Source organism: Poecilia reticulata, chromosome 16 (genome assembly GCF_904066995.2).
Source record: "Poecilia reticulata chromosome 16, P_reticulata-male-v2, whole genome shotgun sequence".
NCBI classification, from domain to species: Eukaryota; Metazoa; Chordata; class Actinopteri; order Cyprinodontiformes; family Poeciliidae; genus Poecilia; species Poecilia reticulata.
This window is the reverse complement of record NC_088845.1, coordinates 24,543,334-24,560,278: the sequence shown is the minus strand read 5'-3', so window position 1 is coordinate 24,560,278 and position 16,945 is coordinate 24,543,334. Positions and strand designations below refer to the sequence as shown.

Sequence of the window (16,945 nt, the reverse complement as noted above, 5' to 3'; positions counted from 1 at the left end):
GGAAGAAAAGAAAAGTCAGAGTTATGATGAGGATTGCCAACAAGGCGGCTTTCTGCTGCGCGCCTCTGAGCGTCACCTAACAGTCCGCTTCCTCCCCTGACACACGCTTCCATATGAACCACATGCTGCCATTTAACAGGATTCATTTCTCTCTCTAAAGGGTTTACATTCCGCTCATAAAGACGCCCCCACCCCCTCTCCTCTCCTTTTCTCCGCCACCCACACCTCACTGTTCCCACTTCATGATTTGTTACCCACAACCAGCCAACTCATACTTACACAGGACCTTCTCCCTCTCTCTCTCTCTCTCTCTGCCTCTCTCTCTGTCTCTTCTTTTTCTCTCTCCCTCTCTCTGTTCCTATAAGGCCCCCTCCCCACCATCACAATTTTTTTCCTCTCTCTCGGACTCAGCTCAGTTCGATTGCTGATCGATAAAGGTATAAGCCTCCCTACTGCCTTAGCCGCTTTTATAGGGAACAAGAAGAAGAGGAGATGCCGAAGAGCAAGTGTGGGAGCGTGCCTTCAGAGATCTTCGCACTTGAAGCCCCTCTCAGCAGAGATGGTTGAGCCCTCGTCCAGGTTGCTGTGGTCCTCTCCTAAAATCCAGACTCGCTCACTCCTCTGCTCTCAGCTGACACAGCGCGGCGGGCGGCTCTGTCTGCTGCTTCTCCTCTGAGGAGAGAGAATCCACTTCCACCGGCCGACAGGACGAGAAAAAGCAGGCTGCGCTCCGGCTTACATGCTGTAGCTGAGAACATGAAGGGGATTTACAGGGACGGATACTACGGTGGATCTATTGAGCTGCGGGACGTTTTCAACAGGAGATGCGTTAAATGTGGCCGGGGGCACTTTGTTCAAGCCAAAACGATGGGGATTAGGACCGGAATTGTTTTCTGGAATCTCGTCTTTTCTCTGATGTTCACTTGTGTGAAAGGTACGAGCCACTGCAGCAATTTTGGTGTGTTTTCTAATGCGCTTCTCCGGTGCGTATATGCGTGCGTGGGCATGTGCGCGCGCGCGCGTGTGTGAGTGTGCAGGCGTGTGTGCGCGCAGGCGAGGAGTCAAAAGCGTTAATGTTCCAGACGTGCGCAAATGAGACTACAGCCGCTGTTCTGGGTTGAGTTTTTTCTTCTTCTTTTTTTTAAAGGGCGCAGTTTGGCGGTTTTTTGCGCTCAATGCGGGCTTTGACTGAAGCGCTCAATAGAGATTCTTGCGGTAGCCTACGCTTCTTCTAATAGCCTACGTGAGCTGCTTTGCTTAGTAGCCTAACTAGTAAATTGTTGTGGCTCAAGTGCATGCACTGCAGATTTCTATTCAGATTCTGACTGATCAGGAAGGAGGGGCGATTATGTTTTATAGAAGAGTTTGTTTTTAAAGTATTTATACCTGATTTGCGACAGGCCGGTGACTCTGAAACCACGCAATGGCCGAGGCAGTAAGTGGAACCAATTTGGCTGATGGTGTGACTCTCCACTGTGGGCAGGTGAAAGGTGGGCTCCTTAGTATTCAGAGGGCTCTTTCTAAAGCAGCTTGAATGCTTGCTGCAGCTGATGAAAAAAATACCGGTTAGGTTTCTGAAATGACATAAATCTTAAAAATGTCAAAGGATCGTTGAAATGTCCCCATGGTTTATCCACTGACTAAAATGTTCTCACTTCAGGAAAAATAATGATAAAATAAAATCTATTGTCTAACCAACTTCTTCCGCAAAAATGTAAATCCTGCTGCTTAAACAAGACGTCTGTCAGATTGATTAAAAACAACTGTTGCTTGTATTAAGTCTAACCAGGACGTAACTAGGATTGAAAGACATGGCAGGGGGATGCTTGGAGAAGAAGATTTGTGCTCGTGAACCTTCACCAAAATCGTTGTTTCAAATCTAACTGAATTTTTTTAATGTTATTGTGTTATTGATAGTTGTACAATTGAGCAGCAATTACAAAAGGTTACATGTTCTGCTGCTACTTCTGCTCTCTGTCTCTGGAAACCGTTCCACCTGCCCTCTCCTGAGCAGTGACAGTAACAGCTCCCAGGATGGGGCCTTCTTTTTTTTCTCTATTTACATATCATTAAAGATAGGGATTTTTTTCCCCTTACAATTCAGACCAGGTGTCATAGGCCTAAATTACAGAGTTTTCATTTAATCTGAGGTTGCTATGGAAACAAACAAACATCAAGACTCATCCATTTGGGATCTTTACATGCAGAGGAAATGTTTCATAATCTCAAATATCGTTTAAATGAATTTCTGTTCAGCACAGAACTTCATCAGCTTGATCAGTGTAAGCATTTTATAGTTTGAAATACAGATCACAAAGTGGAATAGCCCTTTAATTTAGGGCCAGCCTGGTAGCTGTGAATCATCAGATGTCATCTTCATTATTAGTTTTATTCATTGTAAAACTGACAGAGTTTCTTTTTCAGGACATTAGCTGCCCCCTGACAGAAGCTCACCCAGGGTGGGGAGCCATATTCCTTCATCAAAATGCTCCCAAGTATTTAGGATGTAAACACCAAAAATTAGCATATGAGGTTTACCAACACACCATGTATGAAGTGTAGTGATGGGTTTGTGTTTATGAAAAAATGCTAACAAATACAGTTATGGTTAAAAAATGCTAAGTGGAGCCTGGTTCAAGTTGAGGGTTTTAGATTCTGGGACTAAAAGTGTAATCTGAGCTTTACTTGATTCTAAAACTATTACAATCTAACTTGATGAGGTCCACAAAAACACACAACAGATCTCACACCAAATGACAATATATTTATTTCACTATGTGGTTTTTGCTCCTTTGTGTAATCTGTGCATCTACATATGAAACTACAGTTATAGAGGTCCTTCTGAACATTTTAGAGGGGCTTTAGTTCATGTGTTCAACCAACAGGGCAATATTCAAATAACAAAACCTAGAAATATAATGTCTCTTACCAGTCAAGAGGGGCCTGTGCATGCACTTCTGTGACTGCTGGTGTGAAAAGACTGGAAATGAACCCAAAAGGAATGAAACATTCAACAACGGCTCCTCTAAAGCCTTTTTTTGTGCGTCCTCTGAACATGCGTGTGCATTCAGATGTTAAGAGAATGAGAGTGCATGGCTACTTATCTGTTGCATGGCTGTATGTGATTCAGAATATGAGCACAGATATCAATTTACATGCAGATTTCTCTTTTTTTTGTCTCTCCCCCTTACTGTGAGTAATTCTCGTGTCTGTCTATTGGGGGTGGATGTGGCGCCTACCAAGAATGAGCCAAGTTGAGTCGAGCAGAGTCGGGCACTGTGCTGTTTCATCACCACCCACATTGAGGCAATGTCAAACCTTGAGGCCAGTGCCAATCCTCCTAGTTCTGTTACTTATTAGGGAGGCAGCCAGCCGGGAATTGGCTAGGGAAGTAGGGAGAAAAGAGGAGGAGGAGAGGGCCCAGGTCCCATTTTTTTTACATTTTTTTTCTGGGAAAACTGTGTAGGAAATAGCGAGCAGCTGTTGTTCCTCTGCTCTGACAGTTGACACAGTGTTTGCAGAGATAAAAAGATATCGACTAGATCTGGCCTATGACTCACTTTTCCTGCTAAGATAATGATGCCATTAAAAAAAGATTCCTATGGAGCCGAGATTGTAGAGTGGCATTTTTCTAGAGTTTCTTTCTTTTTTTTTTTTTTTTCCTCCTGTGTGAAAATGAAATTAGATGAGCTGGGATCCAGACGCATGCTTTCAATTTGGGGTTGACAGAAAAACTCCACAATAGAGATGCGTATGAGATCGTGTTACTCTGGTTGCTACTGCACCAGTAAAAAAAAAAAAAAAACTTGAGAAAAAAAGTGCGGAGTTTTCCTGATCTAGAATAGAGTGGTTCATATCAAATTATGTTTGTGTTAGATTGGCCTGATCAAAGATCAGACCGAAATCTACTTTGGAATCTCAAAAATGGATATCCACATGATACTGTTCCTCTGATCGTACCATTTTTGAGCTAGTTTGGAAAGAGGAATTGGCAAACATGTTCAGATTCTTGATGTACGAAGCTGGTTGACACTAGTGACATTCATTATTAAAGTTACACTCCGAGGGATGAAAATTGGCACATTGTCATTAAGTAAACACATAAATAAACATGGCGACTGATCATAGCTTGTCTTCCCACTCTTAATATCGTATTCATAAATAAATGATTCTCATTAGACTGTTTGGCCCAGGAGGAAGAAGAGGAGTGATCATATTTGTAGGGACAGCCATCCCCCCTCCCCCCACCCCACCCTTTGGTGGCATTGGAAGATGAGCTGTATTTAAGTCTTGTTTTTTATGGTTCTGGTTTTGATTATATTCACATTTTTTAACACAAGAAAGTCTGTCATATTTCTAGAAAAAGCACCACTTCATGGCGGTGAGTGCTTTATTTAGATAGTGGTCACAGCTTCTTGCTTTGTGTCTCTGAATTAGAGCAAGCCTAGAAGTAGCTCAGTCATTAAGCTGAAAGCACATGGAAAACAGTTTGAATGTAAGTAAAAGGTATGTTTCTACAAGCGAGCGATTAACAGCAGTGATATGACGAAACTGTCCGTCTGTCGGCTCCTACTGTTTGGGTTTTGTTACTGGAAAGGTTACCTCAGGTGTACTTTCAATTTAAGACTTTTTTTTTCACTTAAACTTTAGCTTAGACATAATATCACCTGGGTCTTCACTTGATTTCTTTTTTTTATTAAAGTGGGTTATTAGATAAATGGATCTGATCTGCTTTTGAAGGGACTAATTGGAACTAATCAGGTGGGTTCTGAACGGACTGTAATCTGGTCAGTGAGACACATGATGAAGGCTTTATCTCAGTGTGATTATGTAAACAGTCTGTAAAGGCTACTGGGGCTAATCGGGATTACAATTTGTCCCTGTAATTATATTCTATCTACAAGGAATGCAAGGCATTATCACCCATGCCTTTAAGGTTCTTGATCTCCACACTACCACCAGCAGAGCAGAAAAAAACAGAAAGTCTGGTAGACAGAGAAGATTTCTGAAAGGAACCATAAATGGAGCTGGGACCAACATCAGCCAGCCTCTCAAACCCATTTCCCCGCTCTCCTTATGGTTTTCTCAGAGCTGATACCTGTGCACACTCTCCGTATGGACTTCCAAAGAACAATTCGACTCACTCAGTGGCCTACTGCCCATGCTTTTAGGCTTGGGCCAAGCCCTTAGATGTTCCTGATGGGTCCCAGTGAAGGTCAGATAGAGTTTACTGGCCTTGCTTAAGTCACTTCCAATGTAGACAGCTCTCCTGGCGATGAGATATTGGCAATATCTTGTCTTCAGGAAGAGAAATAGCAAATAGTTTGCTGAGATTAAATGTAATAGGTTCACTGGAGTCTGCTTCCAGAGACAAGGCCACAGATTCAAGGTGGAATATCTCTTCCACCTAAGGAGCCGTTTTTTTGAGTGGATTAGGCTGTAATCTGCCAGAGGCATATCTGATAGTAAAAACATGTTTGCTTGTTTGACCTTAATCAGACGTTGCATTAAAAACAGAACCGCAGAATTGTGTTGGGATATAGTCTCCAAACAAGTATGTGCTATGAATACAAAAAGGAAGATACATCTTTAACCTTGATCACAAATAGCACACTAGCAACTATTCTAGATGTAAAGTAAAGTAAAATTCTGTGTATTATTGCTTTGTCTCAGACAAAAAAAGAAATGGGTGTGCTTGCATGCGTAAGTGGGAGGAGATGTATACGTTAAGAAATAACATAAATAAAATCCCTGGGGGAACACATATTGCTACCCAAAATAACAACAACAAAAAACACATACATTTTTAAGTTTATTACTTCACTTTTATATCAGAAAAATACAAGCAATACATGGAAAGGTCCACATTTTCTTGCAAAGGATTCTGGCAATCTTGTTAGAGTGCTTAACCCAGTGAAAACTCTTTGACATACTCGATATAAAAAAAAAAAAGAACCGGTCACAAGAAAACGCTACGTGCATCAACACTGACCAAATCAACACAGAAAATGTTTGGCAGACACAAAAATCAACCTTCCATGGCCACATTACTCTGTGGTTGAAGTGAAGAGAGCTTAACAGAGGAGAACAGGATTCTGGGAAGAAGACTGTTCAAAGAGTAATGTTGTCAAAGATCCGTCTCTATGCTGGTTCCAACCCTGTGGGTTGCTCACAGAGGGTTGTGCAAAATATTGACATAAGCTTGGCCAATAGTTGTGCAGCTGCTGTATTTGCTCAGCGCAATTATTTCTTGACATGGCAATTTTGAATTTTGTACAGCTGAATAAATGTACTTTAAGATTGATTTTTTTTCTCCCCCCCACCCAAACCCTTAAATTATTCAGTTGTGAGTTATACCACTGCGATTAAATATGGAATTATTTTAAGTCATCTTTACCCGGGATGCCAACAAAATGAGGCTGGCACCACAAATGCCACCTTATTACATAGCCTTTCATCTAGCTAAGAATTGCAGCTATTGTGCACTACGGTTTTTTTTTTGTCTTATTTTGACAACCTGTAACTATGCAAATCCATGCAGCCTCATAAATCTTCCACCACAGAGCTCACAGCTGCTCTTTTTTGTTTCTGTGGCTGCTGGCTGCTGTTTTGATGTGTGACAGGAGAGCAGGCGGCGCCAAGGCATGGTCAGGGAAGCAAAGTGAGCTGACGCAAAGGTAACCAAGGAGGGAGACTGCAGCTCAAGGTTTCAGTGGTTCCACAACACGTGTCGGTATCAGTTAGGATGATGGACGATGATGACAGACACCTTCGGAGACTCTCAACTAATCCTGTCGCTGCGGCTCGCTTTGCTTTGCAAACAAAAATCAGTTTTCCACAAAAAAACATTTCTTCTGCTTCTTTCCATGCCACTGCTCGTAACAATCAGTGTTTATTTTAATTAGTATTTAACCTTGTAACAACCAAAAAAAAATATATGAGAAGAACTCAGGAATATATAATTCTAAAAGTACAAGCAGACTCTTGTGGATGGAAATTGAAGGTTTCTGAATTTTTATTCCCAGTTCATTTTAATACAGGTGAAGCAGAAACAGTTACAATATATATATATATTTTATTTGGTCTTAAATGATTGTGACTAGAGGATCATTCATGTTTAATTTTGGAAAGGGTGCTTAAAGTTAAACAACCATCAATGCTCATCAGTGCTAGAGAGGCAGAACAAAAGACTGCACACGTAGTCTTCTTGAAATCAGGCAGGAGGAGGAGGAGGAAGGCACATCGTGTCGTCTTAATGGTTTTTGAGTCGCATGCAGATAAACATTTTGAAAGAGTTGTGATTTTTTCCATCATCGAGAGATTTCTTTTAATTAGTTTGAGTCTTTTTAATTTTTTCCGCGCTCCACCGGAAGAAGGAAAATATTTTGTGGCACTGTTAAAGTGTTTTCTCAGCCGAGAAAACAGAGTCAGATTTCTGCTGTGAGCTTTGAAAAAGGAAAAAAAAAAAAATATATATATATATATATATATTGATCCGCTGTTAATGTGGTTTCAGGGTGCCATGCTGCGCACATTAGCCTTTCATCCCTGCCACTAGAGCCACATGTCTTAAAGCACAGGCTCATCCTACCCTGTCTATTTTCTGCTAGAAAAAAAAAAAAAAAAGCCCAGCGTGCTCTATCCACCTTCCTGCAGTGTTTCATTAGTTAGAAACGTAACTCTTTGCAACGTAGATTTTAGTTAATCTGCTTGGTCCAAATATGCTTTCTTCGAATGCTCATATTTTCTGAGTGAAACAAGATACACCTTCGGTCATGGGAGCATAAACACGGAGGTGCAATGTCACTGGTACAGAGAGGTTGAACAAGAGTCCAGGCAGCCACTATCATCTCACTGCAGACAACAAATAAATGTGAGAGCAATCATGGCGCTGCACTTCCAGTCCAACCTTTGGAACCAGTGAACTCTGACAGCAGCAGGTTAGAGGAGGAAAATAACTTATTTTTTACTCTGGTACATATAGGAAGATTCCACTGAGGAGAATAGCAAGCAGCAATGCAATTCACGCTGCTGCGTGTGATATTGTATTTGTGTAGAATGGCACAGAAATTGGGAGGAGTCTAAAATCTCGTGGGGTGAAGTAGAATCTTTTTGACTGGAGTTTAAAGTTTTCTAATTAAAGGTGCCAGGAAGGCATGTTTGTGTGTATCAAAGCAGCTGAATCGAAGGCCATGTCGAAATTAGAATACCACCGACGTCAATTAAACTAACGCGCAATTTGCTTTTTAGGAAGTAAAGACGAAGAAAATCTTTTATTCATTTAAATAAGCAGTTTAGATTCCCTTCCGCAATCAGTGGGTGGATATTTCTGAATTATAAGAAAATTAGATCTACATAAAGACTTTTTCTGTTCTTTGAGGTCGTTGTGATATATAAATGCAAAATAGGAATTTGTGGCGACCATTGCAATGTTCAATTGTTTAGAGACTAAAGTCTCTCTGGAGAGAAAACAAAGTCCTGCTCTTCAAGAATTAGAAACACAGCTTCATTTATTTTCATATTGTAGAGGCTAATGAGATCAGGAGGTCAAAACACATGTTTGCAATTCCAAGGTTGAAGGTTTTTGAGTCATTTCCAGGGTTCTGATTGCTGTCCTTTGGTTTCTGTTTGTTGTAAAATGACAAAGGGATATAATTAAAAACACTGGGACTCAGGCTGCTGAAATCTGGGAACGCAAGAGCTCACCGTTGTAAATTGTCTTGAATTTAATACGGTTGCGACTCAGACTTCAGTCTTGTGGTTTCTAGTAAAATTAGATGGAAACTGATGTCCCTTTGGGCTTGTATAGATTGCTAGTTTGAAGTTTACGTACTCAGCAAGGACACGAACGTCATAATCATTTAGGAATTGTAAAGTAGCTTTGGAACTGTTGAGTGATTACACAACACACGTTTCAATTATTTTTTTTATAAGCATTTAGAGGTACATATTTGAATTTATTTAGAATATTCTTTAATTCGTACAGTCAACATTGTAAACACAAGCTCAAATACAGATATACATGTCCACTAATAATTGGATATCTTGACTGCATACAATTTTTGTAGCAGTCTACAAGCTACTGCCGTTATTTTTGGCTCAGTGTTCGACTCATTCTTCTTGGCAGAATTGGCAAAGTTTTCCCAGTCCTCATTATTCATTCCCTCTGCAACGCACCCACACAACTAGAAGCAAAACAGACCCTCAGCATGTTGCCACCTCTACCATGCCTGACAGCGACTATACAGTTCATAAGTTTGATTGTCTTCACTGCATTGTTCCTTACGTTGCAGCCAAGTAGTTCGGTCTTTTCTGACTCAACAGTTTTTCTCCAAAAGAAACGTGGTTTGACCACCAAGACAACTGCAAATTTTTAGTGGGGATTGATATTTGGGATTTTTTTTTTTTCCCCATCATTCAGTACCCTCTCAGATTAGGGTGATGCAAAACTGTTTGTACTTAGGACAGTGACTCTGGTGTCTCAGCAATCTTAAATAAGTGACAGGTTGCTCCAGGATTGGTGTGATGGTTAAAACCTGTGGCACAGCAGGACAATAACCACAAACTCAAACCAAAGCCCTTTTGAAATGGATAATAAAGCAAACATTCATTATTTATGATGCCTGATCTCAAATCTGCTAAAAGTTGGAGGACTATTCTTCAACCATCAAATGCAGTCTTTACAAATACTACCTAAACATAAGCTGTCAGCTATTGGGACATTTACCCAAATATTACTGTAGTTGTCTGAACATATTTTTGTTTGTATGTCAGTTTTTGATCCTAAGTGGATGGGAGGAAACTCACAGTTAGCTTGACCTTGTGCATCCAATTCTTGTTTTTGAAATTCATTGGAATTGTTTGTTGTGTTATCTCTCCAAACTGGAAAATGAATTATTCAAATGAGCCATTCATACGCAAAGAATTTTGAACATTTGATCTTTATTCTAATGTCTCTGGTTAATGAGATGCCAAGGTCAGCCGTCAGTGAAAAATATTACCAATTTGAATGGTTTGGATTTCAATAGCTATCATTTCATTAAACTTGATGCAATGGTCATAAAGACAATGAGTTAAAGGCTCCAAGTGAGAAAGGTTAACAAAAGAACATTTTCCCAGCTAAAGTCGACGCTTTGGGGCCCAAATGAATATCTATTTGTACCGTGCATTCATTACACAATAATGTTCAGCTTTTTACCATACATTTTATTAATCTAAGAGGTTAACACAACTGCACAAGAAGTTTCTAAAGGATTTATGGGTAACTGTAGCCTGCAGGTTGAAAAAGTGGTAAATCTGCTGCAGCTGTTACTTTTTTTGCATGGAGGATCTAAATCTGCAGTTCTAAACTGCTGCCTCCATTACTTTTCCTTCCTGGAGGGGCAGCAGGTTGTGTACAAATGGTCAAACAAATTAAGCAGAATATATAAGCAGCTAAACATTAATAAGGGCCTGTTTTTAGCCCGGAACTGTGTTTCCAGCAAGCTGAACGAGCAAACATGTCTTTTTTTCCTTCTTTTTTTTTTTTTTTCTCTGTGAACAGCCTTTTAACTGGATGTAGATGTTTACCTGGAGAGTAAAAACTGTCCAGCAATGTTTTAGCCTCTGCAGTTGCCTTCAGATAGAAGAAGATAGATTGTTTTCGGAGCTTCTTTCCTCTTCCGTTTTCGGGGGGAAAAGGAAGCGTTGACGTTATTGTTTGTTTGGGATATTGGAGGCTAGAGAGACAAGCATCCTATTAGATGTGCTGTTGGCACACAGTTCTGTGTTGTACAGCAGCTCTCACAGCGGTGGTCTGGCATCAGTTGCAACACGGCTCACTAGCACTTTGAGGAGGTATTGGTGTCTAGCCACAACACACTGTATCTGTTGGGAAGTAGCTAAAGCGCCGGCAGCAAACGGACTTGGGGAAATAGTCATAATGCTTGGCTAGCCAGGCACACGACCTGCTTTATCCCTGCAGTGGTGAGTGTTCGGTGTGTGTACTTGTTTATGTGCCAGCTGTGTTAAGCGTGGCAATGTATTTGATTTTAGTATTTTTCACCTCGGTGGTTGGCAATTTAAAACCACCAAATGGAATATTTCTAAACCCCTTCTCCAAATTGCACTGACACACTCATGAGGTAATAGTGATTCGCTGGAAAGCCTCTTTTTCTGTTTTTGTTGTGCGGAAGCCCATTTCCCTTTCATCAAGCATGCAGACAAGCGTGGTGAGGGGCTGCGATTATGCACATTCTATCACTATGAAATGTGAGGGTGCAGCATGTTCATGCAGATAAAATCCTTTTCTATGGGGACATCAGTTTAAGATTTCTCTCCACTAAGGTTGTTGATGTGGCCATTGAAGTCGTCACTGTTTGAGCTCCTGGTTTCGTGGGTGAAAAATGGTTTTCTCTTCCGTCCCCATTTTATGGCGACACCTCAGAACACGATTTTTCGAAAATGTAGAAAAGAATGTTCTTGGACCTCTAAAGCCAAGGTTTCCAATGTAATGTCACTTCAAAGTGCTCTTTCTCTATTTACCCAGTTTGTGTGCTCTCCCTCGAACCATGTGACATTTTAGCTCTGTTCTTCTCTTCAGCCTACCTTCTCCTCTCTCACCACACACCTGCAACCCATTTCTTGTTCAGTAATCAACCTGCTCAGTATACATATGTAACTCATTCTCAGTCACTCCTTGCTGGTTCCTCCCATTAGTTTCCTGTTAAACCCTGCTACTTTCCCAGTTTTCCCTGCTGAGTTATTGTTCTGGATTCCTGTTTTTGTTTGTCTCTGGCTCCCTGCGGGTTTTTTTTTGTAAGTTTTCTTTCATAATTTTTTTTTTCATTAAACATTTGTTAACTACAAGCTGCCTCTGTCTCTCTGCATTTGGGTCCACTTTTCAACAGCACAACATGACACCATTACACTGTTATAAAATTAAAACCACAAATTTTAATTTTGTCCATTGCTGAATTTATTTGGGAATTTACATAATAGACCAACACAAAGACAAAGCAAAGGTCAAGTGAGGGGAAGATAATTTATGGTTACAACGTTACACACAAATGAAATCTGAAACTAAGTGTGCAGTTGTATTCAGACCAGTGTCAAACAAAACAATTTCTAACACCATTGAAGCTGTGAAACTTTGCAATTAGGCTAGATGAGACTAAATGGAGTTGCCTGTATTTTTTTTCACTTTCCAGTTCTTTTTAATATTTTTACAAACTGTTGTTTTTTGTGCTTAGCTCACAATATTGGTGAAAAGATGAAACTCTCTGCAGTGTTTTTTAACGGGTGAGGATGCAACAGCGAAACAATAACCTTTGCACAAATGAAGACCAGCTGGTTTGTTGACCTTTGCTTTGTTAAATAAAGGGTCCATGTCCCTTTGTTCTGTATCCAAGTTATACTGATGGATATCTCTATATTGGCTGAATAATTTTTTAAGGTCAGGTGCAAATCAAAGCACCATTATATTTTCCATTCTTTTTCTTTTTTTGCACCATAGCCAGGAGAGGTGCAAAAGTCTACCTTAGTATATGTGACAGACTGTCATGACAAATCAAGAAGAAATGCCATGCAGAGCGCCATCTGATTAAGCATTCAACAACATCAGTCATGAGAAAGAGGAAGCGTGAGGCAGGTGCATGGACATAAGATAATACACACAAAAAACACAAATACAAAAGCAGAAGCTTTGGTTGGAGAAAGTCATTAAAATCGAGAAGAGGAAGATTTGCTCTAATCTTAATGAAGTTTAAATGGTGATTTGACCACCCATCGTGAATTCCCAGTGCTCAAAATAGCACTCATTACTTGTTTAATCTGAAAGTATGTTTTAGTTATTCATGCAACTTTCTATTAATTTCGCCTGCACTGCTGTGAATATTTATTTATGTATGAACAATCTGCATACGTCTTTCCGACCTCGTACCCACGACTGTTAATACTGTGATCCATTGTAGTTTTCCAAGCGTTATTAATTAGATCATTAATAAACACAAGTTGGAGTCAGGAATAGTAACACGTTGTTTACTGCAAGACAACTTTAAGGAAGTCTTACCCTAAGCTAATTAGGCGATGGATATAAGCACTGGGATCTTAAAAACACAGACAGCCAATGATACATATTAGCTTCTTGGCTTAGAAAATAAAATGGCAAAGAATTGTAAAGTTAACTTTAATAGATCACTTAAAAAAACGTCAAACATTATTGGAACTGTTTTTTTTTTTTATATCTCTGTACTGCAAGAAAGCACTCGGTAAAAGCTCAGCCCTCTCCAAAAGTATGTGTAATAGGGCTTGAAACATCTTTGCACGAAGTCAGAGCTCATAGAGGAAAAGAGTTCACCTCACCCATTCTCAGCTGCATGGCTCATGACACATGCACACAGTGCCTTCAATAACTCAGCGTGTGTATTTGTGTGGAAAAAATGTCCCAGCATCAACCAAATTACTTTTTTTTTGCCATATTGTCCATCCTCCTAGCATAGCAGCTATTTTAAAGGGTGCATATTATGAAATTGTCACTTTTTCTGTGCCTTAAAGGCATATGTATTTGGAGCACTGATATCATTGTTACTTCAAAAACTTACACAATGCACCATTCTCTGTTTAGGTTTGTAATTTTTTCTGCATTTTCTATTCGTTCTGTGTTGTAAATTACAAAAAATTAATTAGTTGCACTGTTTACATTGCAATTATTTGCAAGTTACTATTAGAAGATTTTGGTTTCATTGTTTAAGTTGTCCATTTGGATGAAACATTTAAAGAGAATCCAGAGGAAAAGTAAAGCCCAGAGTTTATGGAACCACAATATGGCAAAAATATTACTAAGTTAATTGGCTTGACTGAGATATATGTAAGGGCTGAGATGTTTCATACAACTTTTGAAGTTCTTATCACTATGTGTTTTAATAATCTTGTTCAGCTCAAAGCATCACAAACATTACAAACAATCTATGCAGACAAGATAAACGAGTGTTTAAAAATACAATTAAAAACTTCACAGTTTTTTTTGTAGCATTTTATGTGATAAACCAAAACCTGAAAATGCCTCTGTGGAATTGCATTCAGACTCTTTAGACGATACGTCACAGAACCAACAAATGCAGAGCCACTTATCTGGCGTGGCACATTTAGATACACTGTCATGTTTTCTTGTTTTCTTTGCAACATAGCTGAAGCTCATTTAGATAGAGCTTTTCAAATCATATTGCCGATTTTTAAATCTGGACTTGAAAGGATCATATGTCACGAATATGAATGTGCTCATTTGGTTAATAGTTATCTGCGTTCTTTTATCAAATACACTCCAATAAAATAAATTAGAGTTTGTGAACCAAACCAGAAAAAAATGTAGAAAAACTCAAGGGTTATAATTATTTTTGTAAGGCACTGTATAGAAGTCTTTCTGAGAGTGCTCTAGAGCACTTGGTCTGTTTCATGTCCTTATTTCAGATGTCTTGCTCAATTTTGAAGGCACTCTTCACTCTTCATAGTTTTGTTTATTTGTGTTTTCACGATCTTCGACAAAAACAGACATGAGGCGAAAAAAAAAAGAAAGGGGGCAAGAAAGAAGCCAAGCGTCATACTAACCCTTCAAAAACATCCAGAAAGACGAGTTTTATTGGACTTCTGAGACCCGGTTGGATAATTGACCAAAGCATATCACACTGATTTCATTAAGACCTCCAAAAATTGTGTCAGCTGGTGAAAACGGGGATAATATGTCTGCCTTTAAAGCAAAGCCCCTTCACTGTGCACCGATGACCTATGTCTTTCGTTTCTATTTTTACGGGCAGATTGATTCATCTGTCATCTGCAATAAAAAACAAGATATAAAAAAAAAAAATGTGGAAGTGAGAGAGCTGGGCTCAGATATTCATGTGAAAGTGAGCCACAGTCTGTGTCTCCGCAGTTTTTTCTCTATTTTTTTTTCCTCTCCTCAAATATGACAACATTTAGACGTATTTTTATTTAAGGACCACAACACTCACCGCACTAATGTGTCTTGGAAATGTTCAATTCACAAGTTAATTAACACTTTGATTTTAATGTGCTATTTTGCTCTATTAATGCAACAAATTCACAAACACATTTGCCAAAGTGGGTGTAACCATATTTCTTGAATTGGCAGTCGAATGAATTCTATTAACAAGAGCACCAAATGTTTTCACAAATTTCCTTTATTGCAACGATTATTGAAAAACAAGAGGTACTGCCAGATCAGATAAATTTTATCGCCTGGCACAGGACGGTACATACAACAAAGAGGGGAAAGATTAGTCAACTGACTGAACGGATAAAATTAATGCACTTTAGGGACGGCATGGGAAATATAACAGGATGGATTTTCTTAAGTGCTCTTGTCCACTATTAGACTTAAACAGTTCCAATGCAGAATGAAGATTTCTTAATTGTTTATGAGGATAGTCAACAATACATTTATATTAACATGCGTTAAGATTTTAAGCCAACGAGCTGAGATGTATGCTAAACATCATGAACTCATGATAAATTATTTTCTTATCATAAATAACGTTAGCAATCGATCCCACATACAATCCAGAATCATAAAGTTATATTGTTTTTAATCACAACAGCTGTTCTCCTGATCAATCCACAGCTGTCTCAAACTATTTTATAAAGTAAAATCACTAATTAAATCAGAGCAACGTTAAAAATATCGCTAGAAATCTGAGCTATGACAAACTAATTTAGCTCAATGATGGACATCTTGCATGGAGCTTTATTTTCTCTGTTTTCCACGAGTTTAGGGAGAATTTCCCCACATGAGACTAGAGATTTTAGCACATGATTTGAGTATATTCTACACTCATATCCAAATAATTGCAGCGTTATGCATAAACATGGCAGAACAACCACTTTTCTACCATGTAAATATTAAATAAACGAGAACCTAAGGTTCAGCGTACCAGCAACCAATCAGAGATTAGAAGAATTAATCAGCTTGAGCAAGTCTCTGAAGAAGTTTTCTATGTTCAAGCCACAGACAATTAAAAACACTTTTTCTTTTGTCCACTGAGTCCTGATAGAAATCATTGGTGGACTTCAGTGGACAACAGACCCTCGCACACAGCAGAGAAGAACAAAAGCTTATTTCAAGTAGCTGCAGTTCAGAGCGGAGGATTTAAACCGTGACAGTGGCCCTCCATTTATGTCAGATAAATGCACAGCCCAAAGAAGAAAGTTTAGAGAGAGCTATCGCCTCGCCATCATTAAGCCAAGTTTCAACTGGACAAAGCAGTTCCTCATGCTTACTGCTTCATCAATCATGAGCAGTCTGGGGTCTTTTAGCTCATAATAATTTGAATAGCAGTCAACGACTCCTCTCCTCTCCTGCTGAAAATAATCGTTATTCCTTTATAGCTGAACACAACTCTGCAATGAGTAGTGAACCACATATTGTGGGTCTGCATATTTTATGCCTTACTGTGTGTAAAAGAAGGCAAAAAAAATGCTGTCTACATCTTTTTCATGCTTTAAGTAAACCTTAAACAACCAATTTAGTCTCAAACTAATTTGTTTAGGACTTGCAATTAAAATCATCCCCTCTATGATGCATAATGCATTTTGTTTACAAAATCAATCTTATTTTCCTTCCACGCAGCACTGTGGTTCATTAACTGGTTCATTCTGCCCCAAATCTTTTTTATTCTCCGCAGGCGCAAAGAGATCGCATTCAGTACTTGTGCCCTCACCCGCTGAATTAGCTGGAAGCATCTTCTTCTCGAACACAAACAAACACATACCTGCAGTTCAGACTGACACAAACCCTGAGATGTTTGTCATCACAGAGTGGGAGGTGACTGTCTTTTTGTTGTTTTTTTTTTTGACTGGGAATAGCCCGGCGGGAATAATAATCTGTTATTCTCGTCAAACTTGTGACACTCCAGCAATATTTCTTCATATTTTCAAAGGAGCAGAGATGAAGTAT

General features: G+C 39.3%; 1 protein-coding gene across 5 annotated transcripts in view; it reads left to right on the top strand.

Moving 5' to 3' along the window:
• Window positions 1–16,945, top strand: part of LOC103478352 (CUB and sushi domain-containing protein 3-like) — a 245,173-nt gene continuing 228,228 nt past the window's right edge. For 4 of the 5 annotated variants that reach the window (XM_081597601.1, XM_017309426.2, XM_008432118.3 and 1 more), the window contains exon 1: window positions 2–934. In XM_081597601.1, the coding sequence (XP_081453727.1) occupies window positions 757–934 (178 nt within the window). In that variant the 5' untranslated portion in view covers window positions 2–756. Of the gene's footprint in view, window positions 935–16,945 lie in introns of all 5 variants that reach the window. The other variant, XM_008432116.3, reaches the window with a different exon arrangement.